The sequence below is a fragment of the Zea mays genome, chromosome 4 (genome assembly GCF_902167145.1).
Source record: "Zea mays cultivar B73 chromosome 4, Zm-B73-REFERENCE-NAM-5.0, whole genome shotgun sequence".
NCBI classification, from domain to species: domain Eukaryota; kingdom Viridiplantae; phylum Streptophyta; class Magnoliopsida; order Poales; family Poaceae; genus Zea; species Zea mays.
This window is the reverse complement of record NC_050099.1, coordinates 176,423,540-176,443,531: the sequence shown is the minus strand read 5'-3', so window position 1 is coordinate 176,443,531 and position 19,992 is coordinate 176,423,540. Positions and strand designations below refer to the sequence as shown.

At 51.8% G+C, this 19,992-nt stretch overlaps 1 protein-coding gene across 1 annotated transcript; it reads left to right on the top strand.

Annotated features, from left to right (window-relative positions):
• Nucleotides 1–524: 524 nt before the first annotated feature.
• Nucleotides 525–1,963, top strand: LOC109946063 (zinc finger BED domain-containing protein RICESLEEPER 3-like). The gene is made up of 2 exons (XM_020552704.2): nucleotides 525–1,793; nucleotides 1,892–1,963. Exons 1-2 carry the CDS (start codon nucleotides 1,113–1,115, stop codon nucleotides 1,919–1,921), a joined length of 711 nt encoding a protein of 236 aa, XP_020408293.1. The 5' UTR covers nucleotides 525–1,112; the 3' UTR covers nucleotides 1,922–1,963.
• Nucleotides 1,964–19,992: the final 18,029 nt, after the last annotated feature.

Genomic DNA, 19,992 nt, shown 5'->3' with positions numbered 1-19,992 from the left:
AATATGTGTTTGATCAGGAAATTGCTAGGAAAGAGCTTGCTTTAATGATATGTTTACATGAGTATCCATTATCTATGGTTGACCATGTTGGCTTTAGAAAATTTTGTGCAGCACTACAACCTCTGTTCAAAGCAGTGTCCAGAAACACAATCAAAAAAGACATATTGGATATGTATGAGATACACAAGAATTCTTTGCTGAATGTTTTTCAACATTGCCAATCTCGTATAGCTATAACTACGGATATGTGGACAGCAAATCATCAAAAGAAAGGTTATATGTCTGTAACAGTACATTTTATTGATGATGATTGGAAGCTGAAAAGTTTTTTACTGAGGTAATAATAATAACTGAAATGTTCTTTTGTTCTTAACTATTTACACATAACTGAAATGTTCTTTTGTTCTTAACTATTTACACATACCTGAACTTTTCTGTTGTAGGTTCATATATGTACCCGCTCCACATACTGGTGAAGTTATAAGTGATGTTCTTCATGATGTACTACAAGATTGGCAAATTGAAAAGAAGGTGTCAACGGTGACTCTTGATAACTGCAGTACAAATGACAATTTAATCGGTGCTATGCAAGATAAGCTGCCTCTTTCCTTTCTCATGCTAGGTGGTAAATTGTTACATATGCGTTGTGCAGCACACATCATAAATCTAATTGTGAAAGATGGAATGTCTATTATGGATGAGGGTATTCAAAGGGTACGTGATAGTGTTGGTTTTTGGTGTGCCACACCAAAAAGACATGAACGCTTTGAACGCACAGCAGCCCAAGTGAACATTAAGTATGAAAAGAGGATAGCTCTAGATTGTAAGACAAGATGGAATTCAACTTATCTTATGCTTAGCACTGCACTACAGTACATAACAGTTTTTGACCATCTTGCAAGTAAAGAAAAGCTATGTGCATCATTTAAGCCAACGCCAGATGATTGGGTATTTGCTAGAGAACTTTGTGCTAGATTAAAAATGTTCTATGATGCAACCGAGATTTTGTCAGACACTAATTATGTTACAGCAAATCATTTTTCCCTAAGATCTGTGGCATCTATTTGGCTATTGAGAAATGGAGAACTAGTGATATTCCTAAGGTAGAAGAGATGTCGGATCTGATGAAATATAAGTTTAATAAGTACTGGACAGATGTGCATGGGCTTATGGAAATAGCTATTGTTTTAGATCCTAGGTACAAACTGAAATTCATGAAAGCTTTTTATAACACCATATATGGGGAAGACAGTCCAAGTATAGATATTGAAGTTTCTAGAGTTAGAAGCTTGTTGTATGATCTAGTTATGGAATACCAAGGATCTATGGAAGGCATGACAACAACTGATGGAGTAGGTGCAACCAATAGGAATGTTGTCCTCAATGAAGGAGATGATCTTGTCTTTGGCATGTTTGACAAATATTTGTCAGAGGAAACTGAAGAAAGTTCAAACTTTGTGTGTACTGAATTAGATTTGTATTTGGAGGAACTAACAATGCCAAGAACTCAAGAACTTGACATCATTCATTGGTGGCAATATGCCGGGGTTAAATACCCAACTTTGAGAAATATAGCTCGAGATATCATGGCAATTCCTGTTACAACTGTGGCATCTGAGTCAGTCTTTAGCACTGGGGGAAGGGTAATTAGTCCACATCGTAGTAGGCTTGCTCCAAAAACAGTTGAAGGATTGATGTGCATGCAAGCGTGGTCACGTGCTGACATGCTAGGTGATAAATCTTGCTTTATTAATGCATTGATGACTTGTTTGGAAGATGAGGAGGATGAAATGGTAAGAACAAACACTTACTCTTTAGTTATCTTTTATTGTTACATTTGTTTGTTAAATATTAACATGGATTTATCTATTTTCACTCTTTTTACTGTTAGGATGATCCTAATAGTATGATAACTGACTGAAAAATGGAAAGCAAGCAACAAGTCAACAATCTACATTCAGGTCAGTTTTCCCTAGTTTTTTGTTCATTTAATCATTTGTTGCAGGTTATTAAATTATGCAACATATTTTCTTTGTTGCAGGTCACCTAGAGCTGGAGTGTATTATTGAATGCTGTTGCTGCTGTGCGCCTTTGCTTGAAGTATGGCCGTATGGGTGTGCTTGAGCCTTGAAGTATGGTCGTATGGGTGTGCTTGAAGTATGGCCGTATGCTGTGTTGTCCTGGGCTCCTGGCGACATGTGCTGGACAGCTAGAGTGTATAAGTGTATTTGCTGCTGTGCTATGTAGTTACTTGCACTGCGGGGTTTGTGCCGTGTGATGTAGCAATATGGTTCTATGGATAATCACTGTTGGTCTGTATTTGTTGCCGTGTGATGTATTTGATGTTGTGCTATTTGCTACGGGCTCACTGTTGGTCTGTGTCTGTGTTTAATTGTTTATTAGTGCAGTGGACTACTGGGCGTCTGGGCTGCCTTAATCCTTATGCCCTTATGTATTTGTGTGCACTTGTATTCTCGTGGGGTGCTTTATATATTTGTAATTTGTGGACTATTGTCAGTACTAGCCTATGTATTGCTCTATTTTTCTGACTTCCAATTATATTTTTGCTGAACATGCTATATTGCTATGTAATGGAAAACCCGACGGGGACCCGAAACCCACCCGAAACCCGATGGGTGCGGGTGCGAGATTCCACCCGTGGGTGCGGCCGCGGGCGGGTTTGGTCACATTTCGCGGGTGCGGTCGCGGGCGGGTTTTTGCTCCACCCGACCCGAACCCGACCCGTTGCCATCCCTAGCAACCACCCCCGCGGCGGTGAGCCCTTTTCCTCGCAACTCCTCCAAGGCCTTCAAAAGGGGCTGGAGATTCTTCTGTCTGTCGCACGGAGTCCCGTAGCGCCAGTTCTCGGCGGCGGCGGTCACCACTCGTTGAGAAAACGACGGGAGCCTCCCGTCGTCATTTCGGAGACAAAACCACCGGCGCTGCCACTCTTTGTTCGAAGACGCGAGGATGGCAGGGATGTACTGCAGCGCCCGTGCCTGCCTCAGCTGGAGGATGCAGCCACCGGCCCGCACCGCCATGCGAACCCTTCTTTCCCCCGTCGGCGAGGCAAAAAGCTCCGCGGAGAAAAGATGGGTCCACAGTGGGGGGCAATCCCCAAGTATCCTTCACAAACCGCCGCGAAGATGGCGGCCTGCGAGATGGAGTTGGGACTAAGGTTGTGCAGCTCCACCCTGTAGACGTGCAGAATCGCCCGCATAAAACGGCTCGCCGGCACTCCGAACCCCCGCTCGTGAAAGGAGACGAAGCTCACCACATACCCCGGCGGCGGGGACGGGGCGGCTCCGCTCGAGGGGGCCATCCACTCCGGCTGCGAGTCACCGGAGAGAGGGAGAAGTAAACCATCAACAACAAGGGCCTCCAGGTCATCCGCCGTGACGGTGGAGAAAGGCCATGGGTCGCGCGGCGAAACAATGGTCACCCGGTCAGCCATCACTAAGCAGAAGAGGTGGCGGCGGAGAGGACGAGGTGCGCGGTTTCCTTTCTCTGGCTATTCCCTCGGGTTGCGAAAACCTAAGTGGGAGGCGAGCAGCAGAGTAGAAAACCGCCACCGATCCCTCTCTCGAATATATGAAGGCCCAGGCAAGACCCGTTCAACACTTCGCCCGAACCCGCCGCGAGATTCAAAACTCAAAGCGAGACGCCCGTTCCTCGAACGGCTCGTGCACGCGCAACGGCTGCCCCGTGAACCACTCGTCCTGTCGCATTAACTCTGCGGTAGGACAGGCGGCACCTTTGGCAAGCGAAGCAGGCGACGCTTCGCTTCCGCCATAATGACCGCGTCAAAAAAGGTGCGCCACGTCATTCGATTTCGTACCCTTTTCCTTTTCCTCTTTCTCTCTCTTACAACAGGGACCGGGAAAGGGGATACCTCGAAAGGGATCCTTCTCCGTGAAGGAAACAGGCCCCGAGCCCCCCTACTGATCAGAGGTTCGAAGGCTGGCCCCTCGAAAGGGTTCAACAGTCGCCTCAGAGCACTCGGGCTCCGCGCCCACTACTGGTCAGAGGTTCGAAGGTTGGCCCCTCGAGAGGGTTCAACGGCTGCCTCAGGCCACTCGGGCTCCGCGCCCACTACTGATCAGGGGTTCGTAGGCTGGCCCCCGAAGGGTTCGACAGCCGCCTCAGACGCAGAGCGAGGGATGACCTTGGGTACGTTCGATACATAACCAAGGCTCGGGCTGCGCTCCCGAGGTACCCTAGGACATTTCCGAGACCAACGGGAACGATCTTGTAACGGAATCCCACCAGAGGGAGGCATCGAGCCCTCGGACCCCGTCAAAAGGGGACCGGGTCCGGCAAATCACCCGCATGTACTTTTGGAGCGCGCCTCCGGGCCACTAGCCGACCCCTAACGAATGGGGCACGGGCGTCCACTCGGATTACCCGCTAGCAACTCACTGGAGACACCATGTTCGGCGCCCTCCGAGGGCAACATGGCGCTTCCCCCCCCCCCCTCCTCCTTGCGGAAAGGCGACGCAGGGGCATATGTAAAAAAGTCGAGTCTGTCCTTGACCGTCCTCTCGCTCTGTGCGGAGGCTCGGGGGCTACTCTCGCAAACCCGGCTCCGGCCAAACCATTGACAACGTCAACATACCAGCCCGAGAACTTGGGACTCGACTGTGCACCCGGGCTATGGCCAGTTCGCATGAGGGAACAACCAGACCGGCCGAAGCATCACGAAACGCATTAAGACCTCGAAGGAGTCAAACCACTCCTCCGAGGCCTCGGGGGTTACACCCGGCGGGTGCGCTCGCGCGCACCCACCGGAACGAAACGCAACCGAGAAAGGCCGGTCCCCTTTCAAAAAAGTGCGACAAAAGCCTCCAAGCGAGTATTAACACTCCCTTCGAGGCTCGGGAGCTACTGTCGGGGACCATAATTAGGGGTACCCCCAAGACTCCTAATCTCAGCTGGTAACCCCCATCAGCACAAAGCTGCGAAGGCCTGATGGGTGCGATTAAGTCAAGGCTCGGTCCACTCAAGGGACACGACCTCGCCTCGCCCGAGCCTAGCCTCGGGCAAGGGAAGCCGACCCCGGAGGATTCACGTCTTGCCCGAGGCCCAGTCTTCGCCGAGAAGCAACCTTGGCCAGATCGCCACACCAACCGACCGTATCGCAGAAGCATTTAATGCAAGGATGGCCTGACACCTTATCCTGACGCGCGCCCCTCAGTCGACAGAGCCGAAGTGACCGCAGTCACTTCGCCGCTCCACTGACCGGCCTGACAAGAAGACAGCGCCGCCTGCGCCGCTCCGACTGTTGTGCCACTCGACAGAGAGAGGCTGACAGCAGCCAAGTCCGGCCTCGGGCGCCATAGGAAGCTCCGCCTCGCCCGACCCCAGGGCTCGGACTCGACCTTGGCCCCGGAAGACGACGAACTCCGCCTCGCCCGACCCCAGGGCTCGGACTCAGCCTCGGCCCCGGAAGACGACGAACTCCGCCTCGCCCGACCCCAGGGCTCGGACTCGGCCTCGGCCCCGGAAGACGACGAACTCCACCTCGCCCGACCCCAGGGCTCGGACTCGGCCTCGGCCCCGGAAGACGACGAACTCCGCCTCGCCCGACCCTAGGGCTCGAACTCGGCCTAGGCTCCGGAAGACGATGGTCTCTGCCTCGCCCGACCCCAGGGCTTGGACTCAGCCTTGGCCTCAGACGATGGTCTCTGCCTCGCCCGACCCGGGGCTCAGACTCGACCTCGACCTCGGAAGACAGACTCGACCTCGACCTCGGAGGAGCCTCCGCCTCGCCCAACCCAGGGCTCGGACCGACCACGTCACAGGGGGGCCATCATTACCCTACCCCTAGCTAGCTCAGGCTACGGGGAAAAAGACCGACGTCCCATCTGGCTCGCCCCGGTAAACAAATAATGATGGCGCCCCGCGTGCTCCATGACGACGGCGGCTCTCAGCCCCTTACGGAAGCAAGGAGACGTCAGCAATGACTCGACAGCCCCGACAGCTGTCCTTCTGCAAGGCTCCAGCGCTCCTCCGACGGCCACGACATCACATGAACAGGGTGCCAAAACCTCTCCGGCTGCCACGACGGCATGTACTTAGGGCACTAGTTCCTCTCTGCTAGACACGTTAGCACACTGATACATCTCCTATTGTACACTTGGGCCCTCTCCTTACACCTATAAAAGGAAGGCCTAGGGCACTCGTACAAGAAGGTTGGCCGCGCGGAGAGGACGGGACGGCGCGTGCAGGCCTCTCGCTCCCTCCCACGCGGACGCTTGTAACCCCCTACTGCAAGCGCACCCGACCTAGGCGCAGGACAAACACGAGGGCCGCGGGTTTCCCCTTTACGCCTGTCTCCTTGTTTCCCCCCTTCGTGCTCCGTCTCGCGCCGACCCATCTGGGCTGGGACACGCGGCGACAATTTACTCGTCGGTCCAGGGACCCCCCGGGGTCGAAACGCCGACAGCAAGATTCCAAGCCGATCCTAAGGAAGTTCACCTTAGGGCCGTAAAACGAATCTTGAGATATTTAGTTTATACTCCTAAGTTTGGCCTTTGGTACCCCAGGGGATCCACTTTTGACTTAATTGGATATTCAAATGTTGATTGGCTAGGGTGTAAGATTGATAGAAAGAGCACATCAGGGACTTGCCAGTTCTTGGGAAGATCTCTGGTGTCTTGGGCTTCCAAGAAACAAAATTCTATAGCTCTTTCTACCGTCGAAGCCGAGTATATTGCCGCTGGCCATTATTGCGCACAATTACTTTGGATGAGGCAAACCCTTAGGGATTATGGTTACAAATTAACCAAAGTTCCTCTCCTATGTGATAATGAGAGTGCAATCCGCATGGCGGATAATCCCGTTGAGCACAGCCGCACTAAGCACATAGCCATTCAGTATCACTTTTTGAGGGATCACCAACAACGGGGGGATATCGAGATTGCTTATATTAACACCAAAGAACAATTAGTCGATCTCTTTACCAAACCATTAGATGAGAAAACTTTTACCAAACTTAGGCATGAGCTAAATATTCTTGATTCTAGGAATTTTGATTGATACTTCTTGCATACATAGCTCATTTATATACCTTTGATCATATCACTTTCATTTGCTATGACTAATGTGTTCTTTAAGTGCATTTTATGCTAAGTCATAGATTGAAATGGAAATGGAGTCTTCAGCGAAGACAAGGCTTCCACTCTACTCCATCGAATTATTCATCCTTCGCCGTCACTCCGCACCGCTCTCCAATTTGGTATAATCTTCACTCCTATATTATTTACCAAAGGGGGAGAAAGTTTGAATAAGGGCTTATATTTCACTCACAAGTATCCGTTTTTGGCGATTCATGCCAAAGGGAGAGAAAGTATTAGCCCAAAGCAAAAGGACCGCACCACCACCAATTTCAAAAATGTAGTCTTTCAAATTTAGGTTAAGAAAAGATTTTCAATTGGTATCTTATTTTTGATATAATTTCAAATTGGAATACCCTCTTGAACACTAAGAGGAGGATTTCATTAAGGGGAAGTTTTGTTTAGTCAAAGGAAAAGCATTTGAAACAGGGGGAGAAAATTTCAAATCTTGAAAATGCTTCTCAAAATCTTATTCATATACCTTTGACTATTTGCAAAAGATTTTGAAAAAGAATTTCCAAAACATTGCAAAACAAAACAAGTGGTGCAAGCGTGGTCCAAAATTTTAAATAAGAAGAAAGCCATCCATGCATATCTAGTAAAAATAATTATTGGTTTCATTCCAAGCAACCTTTACACTTACCTTATGCAAACTAGTTCAATTCTACAATTTTATATTTGCTTTGATTTGTGTTGGCATCAATCACCAAAAAGGGGGAGATTGAAAGGGAAATAGGCTTACACCTATTCCTATATGAATTTTGGTGGTTGAATTGCCCAACACAAATTAATTGGACTAACTAGTTTGCTCTAGACTATAAGTTTTACAGGTGCCAAAGGTTCACAACAAACCAATAAAAAGACCAAGAAAGGGTTCAAATAAAGAGAGCAAAAGACAACCCAAAGGCAGCCATGGTCTGGCGCACCGGACTGTCCGGTGTGCCACCGGTGTCCGGTGCACCAGGGTGTTCCACTCTGAACTTGCCACCTTCGGAAATTTGGGAGGCCGCTCCGCTATAATTCACCGGACTGTCTGGTGTAGCACCAGACTGTCCGGTGCACCAAGCGGAGCAACGACTCCAAGCACCAACGGTCGTCTGCAACGGTACAGGAACAGTGAACAGTGTTCACTACGCGCGCAGAAGTCAGAGCAGACGTCAGAAGGCGCACCGGACAGTGACCAGTGACTGTCCGGTGCACCACCGGACTGTCCGGTGGTCCCACTTGTCAGAGCTCCAATGGTCGGAACCCAACGACCTAGTGACGTGGCTGGCGCTCGGACAGCGTCCGGTGCGCCATACGACAGCAGCCTTCAGCAACGGTTCTTTTGGTGGTTGGGGCTATAAATACCCCCCAACCACCACACTTCAATGCATCCAAGTTTTCAGCCATCAAACCTCATACAAGAGCTCTAGACTTCATTCAAAGACACAATCAAAGAGATCAAATCCTCTCCCAAGTCCGGAATCATTCCAAATAAATTAGTGACTATAGAGCGAGACATTTGTGTTCATTTGAGCTCTTGCGCTTGGATTGCTTTTCTTCTTCCTTCTTTCTTGTTTCCAACTCAATTGTAACCAAGGCAAGAGACACCAATTGTACGGTGGTCCTTGTGGGGACTTAGTGTCCCATTTGATTGAGAAGAGAAGCTCACTCGGTCTAAGTGACCGTTTGAGAGAGGGAAAGGGTTGAAAGAGACCCGATCCTTGTGACCACCTCAACAGGGAGTAGGTTTGCAAGAACCGAACCTCGGTAAAACAAATCACCGTGTCATCCTCTCTTATTCGCTTGTGATTTGTTTTCGCCCTCTCTTTCGGACTCGTTTATATTTCTAACGCTAACCTCGTCTTGTAGTTGTGCTTAAAGTTTGTAAATTTCAGATTTGCCTATTCACCCCCCTCTAGGCGACTTTCAGTTCCCATCTGCGTTTGCTGATAGAGTCCACGTCCTTACACTGTAGCCGTTTTTGCACAGACTTATCAAAAGACTGGACCCGTGGGGAGTCCAGAAGGGTTTCTGGGGGAAGGCAGGCTTCGGCCCTGTAGACCGGGGAGTACGGGGTCCCCCTGGTGGCCCGTCTAGTTGTCACCACCGGAGTTAGAGTCTCCAGTGACGACATCCTTCAGGACCCCCACGGGTGACTCATACCCGAGGTCCCGTTCAGCCGCGACCACCTCGCCGTCGTCGACCCTTTCCTTGCCAGGTCGGCGACGAGGTGGGGAGCCGTCCTTGGAAGACTGCTCGCGCCGCTCGCTGACGCGTTTCACGAGGTCGATGATCTCGCGACACTCCGTGGCGCTGTGGCGACTGTTGGGGTGTATAGGGCATGAGCCACTGTTACCCCTCTGCGACCGTGGGCGCTTGTTGTGGTCGCCCCGGCCCCCAGTCGCAGCTGCGACGACTAGAGCGGTTGACCGCAGCCTCTCGTGGCCGTGGCCTTTCTTTTTCTTTTTACCGTCTCGGGGGACGGCACCTGAGCCACCCATCTGGGCGACCCTGGTTTGTGGGGCTGAGTGCCATGCCCGCCCCTCGGCGGCTCTGGCGCACTTCTCGGCCAGAGCGAAGAGTGTGGAGACAGTCTCCATGTCATGCGTGGCCAACTTCTCCAACATCTTTTCATCGCGTACTCCCTGACGGAAGGCCGTGATGATGGAAGCATGAGAAATGTGAGGTATAGTACCTCGCACCTTAGTGAAGCGGGAGATAAACGTCCGGAGAGTGTCCCCGGGTTCCTGCCTCACCGCGTGGAGGTGGGCCTCCACGTCGTGCTGTTGGTAAGCGCTGATGAAGTTCGCTGTGAACCGCGCGCAGAGCTCTTCCCAGGAATAGATTGATCCTGGGGCAAGATTCATGAGCCAAGTCCGGGCAGGCCCAGACAAAGCGACATGAAAATATGTCGCCATCACAGCGGTGTTTCCACCTGCTGCTGTGATAGCGGTGATGTACACCTGCAGAAATTTCGACGGATTTGACGTACCGTCGTACTTTCCCGGCAGGTGCAGCCGGAACATGGGTGGCCAGGTCGCCGCGCGAAGGTGATCCGCGAGAGCGGCGCAGCCCACGCCGGCCAAGGGGACACCCGTTTGTAGGGATGGCAGCGGGTCTGATTTTGTTTGGGTATAATAATACCCGACCCAAAATTGTACCCGAGACTTTTACAAATATCCGTACCCACCAAGCTAATCGGGCGAGAAACTGTACCCGTACCCGTGCCCATCGGGTATCCACCGGGTATCGGGTATCCCGTGGATATGTTACTGTAGACTAAATAACAATCAGTTAGTGTTATAATAAATGCATAAAATATTTTAGTTTCCATCTAAGCACCAGTACATCACGAGAATGACTATATTTGGCTACACGTCGATACAATATCTCAACTCATAATTATCGCATCCAATAGATTTAAATTCGAGTACAGATAATAAAAGCTTAATGAGTTCATGACAGTTGACAGTCATAATATTGTTAATGTCTCATTGGTCTCTAGTACATTACAGTTGACTGTTAACACACCACAAATTAATATTCATTAATCAACAACACATGCACCATGATAAATTGATAAATAAAAACTGCATGCAGCAATCAGCTCCAGCAGCCCGTGACATGGTGTATAGTAGCAGCAGCCTGCCGCCAGCAACAGCAGCCCGTGGTTGTGCCTGTGTCCATGGTGAAGTAGCAGCAACCAACATGCAACAAAACCAGGATTGTTGTGTATTTTTTTGGCTCCATTCTATTATGGTCCTTAATTTTTTGTGGATGTATCACATTTTAAAAAGGTATATTGATATCTCGGATATCCACTGAATACCCACGAGTAAAGTATTTTACCCATACCCGACCCGATATATTTTGGGTATCTGACCCGATAGGACCCACAGGTGAGTTTTTCTACCCGTATCCATATCACCGGGTACGAAACCCGCGGGTATCCATACCCACGGGTCCAACTGCCATGCCTACTCGTTTGGAACCGGGCGCCCACTGAGGGTTGCGGTGCTACCGCAGCAAAGTCTTGATCGAGGTTGCGACCCTCGATGTTTAGCCGGCGCTCACGCGCCCTCTCTAGAGAGACCCGAGCGTCATCATGACCCTCGAAGTTTTGTCGGCGCTCTCGCGCCCTCTCCAGAGAGATCCGGGCATCCTCCCCCGCACGGAAGGTCGTTGGTCTGTGCACCCCTCACTGAGGGTGAGCGCACAGACGCCGACGCCTCATGTTGGTGCCGGGATGACCGTGGCCTCGACCTGGTCGAGGTAGAATGTGCCATGCCGAGCAGTCGGTCGACGTCGTCTCGCCACTGCTTTATGGCCCCTGATGAGGCCGTGGAGCTCGGGGGGTGACGCAGCAACTCCTGGGCCGCCGACAGTGCCCCCGGAGCCGCCCGTGACGGAGTCCGGGATGTCTGTGCGGCTGTATGCTGCCGTGCAGCGTGCACAGCAGCAGTGCCCGACAATGGGTGGTTGGGAACCTGCGGCGTGGAGGAAGCAGCTTCTTCCTCCACCAGGAAATCCACCGAAGTCTCGGCACGGTGCTCAACGATTTGCACCATCATGCTGAGCGAGAAAACAAGCCAAAACCTAAAGCCTAGCCCCCTACCTGGCACGCCAAATGTCGGAGAGGAAATTCTCCGGCTGGGTGGCGGAATGCACCCGCCCTAAATCCTAAGATGAGGAGGGGCCTAAGCATTTTGCTTGTTAGTTAGAAAATAGGGAGAACACAAGAACACACAAGGATTTAGAGTGGTTCGGGCCGCCGGAGCGTAACACCCTACTCCACTGTGTGATGTATTGAGCTTGTATGAACTTGTGAGCGTCTAAGTGTGCTTGAGAGAGCTAGAGTCTGTGTTGGGTCTGAGTCCGTTTTCAGCCCATTCCAACCTGTGTTGTAACGTTGCGTGTCTCCCCTTTTATAGCTGAAGGGGGGCACATACAAGGGTGTTGAGCCCCGACATGCGGGCTTAGAGACATAAAGGATATAACGGATGTAATACTTGGAGCAATTGATGTTCGTTGCTGGAGTAGTCTCCTTGCGCCCTGATATCCACGATCTGCGTAGCTTTGGCGTGCAGGGGAAGCCTCTCTGGCAACGTACGAATAATGATGGTCACAACGCTCCTTGCAGCATGGGCGTACTGTTTGGCAATGGACTGGACAGGCACGCCGCCTGCCAGCGGAGTGGACAGGACACATTAAATGCTGAGGCGACACATCACCTGTCAGCGGGATAGTCAGGTGGCGCGTCTTCTCCGCAATAAATGCAGAGACTGCGCAGCCCAGAGGCCTTACGTCAGGCTCCGCCCGCTGGCTTACGTCACGGGCGATATGCCACGTGGCAGCATCGGGCCTCCGCATGAGCGGGGAGCGAAAGTGTACATGGTATGGCCTGGACACGTGTCGGCTCCGGACCCCCGCCTGGCCTTGATTAAGGCCTGGGTATTCTCTGCCCCAGAATCCCGGGACCCTGCTAAGGGTGGCCCAAACCCTACACAGAGAGGTCCGGGACCCGTCCCGGGGGTCCGGTCTATACCCGCGGAGATCCTGGACCCTGCCTAGAGGTCCGGTCCGGATATGCTGGGGTCCGACACCTTCCCATGGGGGTCCGGACCCACCGTTGATACCTTGGAGGGTATTGTCTCCCCTGGCCACGTGGCGGCCCTGGAGCCGTCCACGTGGTGGGGTCGGGTGTTTGTTCGCCACGCGACTAAAGATAGTCGCATGGACATCGCACCTTCATACTGTAGTAACGGGTACCCCTTTTCCAGGGTACTGACAAAAACTAAAAATGACTGACTTACAAGTGTTAGATTCTTAGATTCTATGGTGTCTAGAATCAATTCCTAAGCCTCTAGAATAACAAATCGTAACTGGAAAACCTCGATAATAAGTAGACTAATCTAGTGAGAGGAATATGATAACATATCTTCGTTGTTATTCATGGCGACAACGATGATGGCAATGCCTTGCACCATAGATCTGCCTCATCCTCCGCCTCTCTGCGTGTTTGGGCGAGGGGTGTGGTTCCCGTCCCCGGTTAACGGTGGATCTGGTCGTCCCCCAGTGGCAGCAGTAACTAGCTCTGATCCTGTTCCCGTTGGAGTGATCGCAAGGATCGAAGCCATAGATCATAGTGATTCCGGTCACTCTAGCACCTTGGCGGTTCGGGGCCCTCTGTGAAGGTTGGGTTAGGGTTTTGGGCACGAGGATTATCGTAGGCTTGAGTCTTACCGGCCCCTAATCCCTTTTATATGGCACACGGTGATCGAGGGCAGCAACCATTAGTTTAGATGGCCCAGTCAACAGTTGGCGGGTGTCTCCACGGAGCTGGGTTGAGCCATTTTTGCATCCATAGAGCCTGCATACGTGCAGAAATCAACAGATGATGCTTTAATGCTTCACACGTACGCGACTGGTGGGTGTCTCCTTGGAGCTTGGTTGAGCTATTTGTCGGGGACCATAATTAGGGGTACCCTCAAGGCTCCTAATTCTCAGCTGGTAACCCCCATCAGCATAAAGCTGCAAAGGCCTGATGGGTGCAACTAAGTCAGGGATCGGTCCATTCGAGCGACTCGATCACGCCTCGCCCGGGCCTGGCCTCGGACAAGGGCAGCCGACCCCGGAGGATTTCCGTCTCGCCCGAGGCCCCCCTCCAACGGCGAACGTATTTCCGGCTCGCCCGAGGCCCTGCCTTCGCTAAGAAGCAACCCTGACCAAATCGCCGCCCCAACCGACCAAATCGCAGGGGCATTTAATGCAAAGGTGGCCTGACACCTTTATCCTGACGCACGCCCCCCAGCCGGCAGAGCCGAAGTGACCGTCGTCACTTCGCCGCTCCACTGACCGACCTGACAGAAGGACAGCGCCGCCTGCGCCACTCCGACTGCGGTGCCACTTGACAGAGTGAGACTGACAGGCAGTCAGGCCCGGTCGAAGGCACCATAGGAAGCTCCGCTTCGCCCGACCCAGGGCTTGGACTCGGGCTAAGTCCCGGAAGACGGCGAACTCCGCTCCGCCCGACCCAGGGCTCGGACTCGGGCTAAGTCCCGGAAGACGGCGAACTCCGCTCCGCCCGACCCAGGGCTCGGACTCGGGCTAAGTCCCGGAAGACGGCGAACTCCGCTCCGCCCGACCCAGGGCTCAGACTCGGGCTCAGCCCCAGAAGACGGCGAACTCCGCTCCGCCCGACCCAGGGCTCGGACTCGGGCTAAGTCCCGGAAGACGGCGAACTCTGCTCCGCCCGACCCAGGCCTCGGACTCGGGCTAAGTCCCGGAAGACGGTGAACTCTGCTCCGCCCGACCCAGGGCTCGGACTCAGGCTCAGCCCCAGAAGACGACGAACTTCGCTTCGCCCGACCCCAGGGCTCGGACTCCGCCCTGGCCTCAGCCGACGGCCTCCGCCTCGCCCGACCCAGGGGCTCGGACTCGACCTCGGCCACGGAAGACAGACTCGACCTCGGCTTCGGAGGAGCTTCCACATCACCCAACCTAGGGCGCAGACCAGCCACGTCAACAGGAGGCGCCATCATCGCCCTACCCCGAGCTGACTCGGGCCACAGGAAACAAGACCGGTGTCCCATCTGGCTCGCTCCGCCAGATAGGCAATGATGGCGCCCCGCATACTCTGTGACGACGGCGGCTCTCAGCCCCCTTACGGAAGCAGGAGGACGTCAGCAAGGACTCAACCGCTCCGACAGCTGTCCCTCCGCCAGGCTCCATCGCTCCTCCGACGGCCACGACATCACACCAGCTGGGTGCCAAAATCTCTCCGGCTGCCACAACGGCATGTACTTAGGGTGCTAGCTCTCCTCCGCTAGACACGTAGCACTCTGCTACACCCCCCATTGTACACCTGGATCCTCTCCTTACGCCTATAAAAGGAAGGACCAGGGCCCTATTAGAGAGGGTTGGCCGCGCGGGGACGAGGACGAGACAGGCGCTCGCTTGGGGCCGCTCGCTCCCTCTCCCGCGTGGACGCTTGTAACCCCCTACTGCAAGCGCACCCGACCTGGGCGCGGGACGAACACGAAGGCCGCGGGATTCCCACCTCTCTCACGCCGGTCTCCGGCCGCCTCGCTCTCCCCCGTTCGCGCTCGCCCTCGCGCTCGACCCATCTGGGCTGGGGCACGCGGCGACATTCACTCGACGGCCCAGGGACCCCCCGGTCTTGAAACGCCGACACTATTCTTCTGCGTCTATAGAGCTAGTATACACATGAAAACCAAACAAATAGTGCTTTAATGCTTCGCGCGTACATAGTTGTGAAAGGGAAATGTGCCCTTGGGCCATTTCTAAGTATTTTGGTGATTGAGTGCCAACACAAGTGCTTAAATGTAAATCTATGCCCAAGAGTGGACAAAGTGCAAATCAAGTGTAAAGGTATGTTTCTAAGCTTTAGTACATTGGTTTTGTGTACTAATATACTTGTCTAAGTATTGGAAACATGAAGAAAAAGAAAAGAAAAGAGTTGGCTGTGTACAGCCATGAGGCTGTTTCGGTCTGGGGCACCGGACTGTCCGGTGGTGCACCGGACAGTGTCCGGTGCGCCAGGCTGCCTCGGCCGAAGTGGCCGCTCTCGGGAATTTGCCGACGGCGTACGGCTAAAATTCACCGGACTGTCCGGTGTGCACCGGACTGTCCGGTGAGCCAACGGTCGGCCGGGCCAACGGTCGGCCGCGGATTCTGCGCGCGACACGTGGCCGAGCCAACGGTCGGAAGGGGGCACCGGACTGTCCGGTGTGCACCGGACATGTCCGGTGCGCCAACGGCTCCCAGATCTGCAACGGTCGGCTTCGCCATTTAAGGAAAGGAATCGGGCACCGGACAGTGTCCGGTGTGCACCGGACTGTCCGGTGCGCCCGAAGACAGAAGGCAAGGATGGCCTTCCAGATTTGTTCTCAACGGCTCCTAGCTGCCTTGGGGCTATAAAAGGGACCCCTAGGCGCATGGAGGAGAACACCAAGCATTCCTACAACATTCCTAAGCACCAAGACATCGATCTCGCGCATTCGTTTCATTGTGATAGCATATAGAGCTCTTGTTGAGTTGCGAACTCTTTGAGTTGTGTTGCGAGCTCTTGTTGCGACTTGTGTGCGTGTTGTTGCTCTGATCTTTTGAAGTCTTGTGTGCGTTGCTCATTCCCCCCTTGCTCTGTGTTTCTTTGTGAACTTCAATTGTAAGGGCGAGAGGCTCCAAGTTGTGGAGATTCCTCGCAAACGTGATTGAGAAAAAGCAAGCAAAACACCGTGGTATTCAAGTGGGTCTTTGGACCGCTTGAGAGGGGTTGATTGCAACCCTCGTCCGTTGGGACGCCACAACGTGGAGTAGGCAAGCGTTGGTCTTGGCCGAACCACGGGATAAACCACTGTGTCAACTCTGTGATTGATCTCTTGTGGTATTGTGTTTTGTTGAGACTCTTTTCTAGCCACTTGGCATTTAGTGTGCTAACACTTAACAAGTTTTTGTGGCTATAAGTTTAAGTTTTACAGGATCACCTATTCACCTCCCCCCCTCTAGGTGCTCTCAATTGGTATCAGAGCCGTTCTCTTCAAGAAAGGGACTAACCGCCCGAAGAGATGGATCCTAAGGGGAAGGGAATCGTGATCAACGACAAGGAGAGGGAGTCCTTCGTCAACGAGCCCAAAGATGACAAATCCAACGACTCTGGCTCGGGCCACAGAGGTAAAGATGGGAAGAAGAAAAAGACAAGACGCATCAAGGAGATCGTCTACTACGACAGTGACGAGTCTACTTCTTCCCAAAAGAACGACGACGACAACGACTACAGGAAGACGGTTAATCCAAACTTTTCCTTTGATTATTCTCGTATTCCACATAGTTCGAATACGCATTTGCTTTCCATTCCTCATGGCAAACCTCCACACTTCGATGGGGAGGACTACGGATTTTGGAGTCACAAAATGCGTAGTCACCTGTTTTCTCTCCATCCAAGCATTTGGGAGATTGTGGAAAGTGGAATGAAATTTGATAGCTCGGATAGCCCTTTGTTTATTAATGAACAAATTCATAAAAATGCACAAGCTACCACTGTTCTTTTAGCATCTTTGTGCAGGGAAGAATACAATAAGGTGAGCGGCTTGGACAATGCCAAGCAAATATGGGACACCCTCAAGATCTCTCACGAGGGGAACGACATCACCATGCTCACCAAAATGGAGTTGGTGGAGGGCGAGCTTGGACGATTCGCAATGATAAGGGGAGAGGAGCCAACCCAAACTTACAACCGGCTCAAGACCCTTATCAACAAAATAAGGAGCTACGGAAGCACGCGATGGACGGACCACGACGTCGTCCGCCTAATGCTAAGGTCCTTTACCGTTCTTGATCCTCATCTCGTGAACAATATTCGTGAGAATCCTAGGTACACGAAGATGACGCCCGAGGAGGTACTCGGAAAATTCGTAAGCGGGCGGATGATGATCAAGGAGGCAAGATACGTGGACGACGCCTTGAATGGACCGATCAACGAGCCTCAACCCCTTGCTCTCAAGGCAACAAGAAGCAAGGAGGCGCTACCTAGCAGGGTGGCACAAATTGAGGCGGCCGGACTTAATGATGAAGAGATGGCCCTCATCATCAAAAGATTCAAGATGGCGCTTAAAGGTCGCAAGGGACAGCCAAGCAAGACCAAAGCTAAGGGGAAGCGCTCGTGCTTCAAATGCGGTAAGATTGGTCATTTTATTGCTAACTGTCCCGACAATGATAGTGATCAGGACCAAGGGAACAAGAGGGAGAAGAAGAAGAATTATAAGAAGGCAAAGGGCGAGGCTCATCTTGGCAAGGAATGGGATTCGGACTGCTCCTCGTCTGACTCCGACAATGAGGGACTCGCCGCCACTGCCTTCAACAAATCAGCCCTCTTCCCCAACGAACATCACACTTGCCTCATGGCAAGAGAGAAGAAGGTTTATGCATCCGGGGGTTCAAGCTGGATTATCGACAGCGGATGCACAAACCACATGACGGGGGAAAAGAGGATGTTCTCTTCCTACGTCAAGAACAAGGATTCCCAAGATTCAATTATATTCGGTGATGGGAATCAAGGCAAGGTAAAAGGGTTAGGTAAAATTGCAATATCAAATGAGCATTCTATATTTAATGTGTTTTTAGTAGAAAGTCTTGGATATAATTTGCTATCTGTTAGTCAATTATGCAACATGGGGTATAACTGTCTATTTACAAATGTAGATGTGTCTGTCTTTAGAAGAAGTGATGGTTCACTAGCTTTTAAGGGTGTATTAGACGGCAAACATTATTTAGTTGATTTTGCAAAAGAAGAGGCCGGTCTAGATGCATGCTTAATAGCTAAGACTAGCATGGGCTGGCTGTGGCATCGCCGCTTAGCACATGTGGGGATGAAGAACCTTCACAAGCTTCTAAAGGGAGAACACGTGATAGGTTTGACTAACGTACAATTCGAAAACGATAGACCTTGTGCAGCTTGTCAAGCAGGTAAACAAGTGGGAGGAGCACATCACAACAAGAACGTGATGACCACTTCAAGACCCCTGGAGCTGCTGCATATGGACCTCTTCGGACCCGTCGCCTATCTGAGTATAGGAGGAAGTAAGTATGGTCTAGTTATTGTTGATGACTTTTCTCGCTTCACTTGGGTATTCTTTTTGCAGGATAAGTCTGAAACCCAAGGGACCCTCAAGCGCTTCCTCAGGAGAGCTCAAAATGAGTTTGAGCTCAAGGTGAAGAAGATAAGGAGCGACAACGGGTCCGAGTTCAAGAACCTTCAAGTGGAGGAGTTCCTTGAGGAGGAAGGGATCAAGCACGAGTTCTCCGCTCCCTACACACCACAACAAAATGGTGTGGTAGAGAGGAAGAACAGGACGCTAATCGACATGGCGAGGACTATGCTTGGAGAGTTCAAGACCCCCGAGCGTTTTTGGTCGGAAGCCGTGAACACGGCTTGCCACGCCATCAACAGGGTCTACCTTCATCGCCTCCTCAAGAAGACGTCGTATGAGCTACTAACCGGTAACAAACCCAATGTATCTTACTTTCGTGTATTTGGGAGCAAGTGCTACATTCTAGTGAAGAAGGGTAGAAATTCTAAGTTTGCTCCCAAAGCTGTAGAAGGGTTTTTGTTAGGTTATGACTCAAATATAAAGGCGTATAGAGTCTTCAACAAATCATCGGGTTTGGTTGAAGTCTCTAGCGACGTTGTATTTGATGAGACTAATGGCTCTCCAAGAGAGCAAGTTGTTGATCTTGATGATGTAGATGAGGAAGACATTCCAACGGCCGCTATGCGCACCATGGCGATTGGTGATGTGCGACCACAGGAGCAATTGGAGCAAGATCAACCTTCTTCCTCAACTATGGTGCATCCCCCAACCCAAGATGACGAACAGGTACCTCAAGTGGAGGCACATGATCAAGGGGGAGCACAAGATGTTCAAGTTGAAGAGGAAGAAGCGCAACCGGCACCTCCAACCCAAGTTCGAGCGATGATTCAAAGGGATCATCCCGTTGACCAAATTCTGGGTGACATTAGTAAGGGAGTAACTACTCGATCTCGATTAGTTAATTTTTGTGAGCATTACTCCTTTGTCTCTTCTATTGAGCCTTTCAGGGTAGAAGAGGCCTTGCTAGATCCGGACTGGGTGTTGGCCATGCAGGAGGAGCTCAACAACTTCAAGAGGAATGAAGTTTGGACGCTGGTGCCTCGTCCGAAGCAAAATGTTGTGGGAACCAAGTGGGTGTTCCGCAACAAACAAGACGAGCACGGGGTGGTGACAAGGAACAAGGCTCGACTTGTGGCAAAAGGTTATGCCCAAGTCGCAGGTTTGGACTTTGAGGAGACTTTTGCTCCTGTGGCTAGGCTAGAGTCTATTCGTATCTTGCTAGC

Bases quoted from the DNA above. Each gene is read 5' to 3' on its own strand.
- LOC109946063 (XM_020552704.2), top strand. From the start codon at position 1,113: ATGTCGGATCTGATGAAATATAAGTTTAATAAGTACTGGACAGATGTG. The intron at 1,794-1,891 runs GTAAGAACAAAC...TTTTACTGTTAG, and splicing joins AAGATGAGGAGGATGAAATG to GATGATCCTAATAGTATGAT.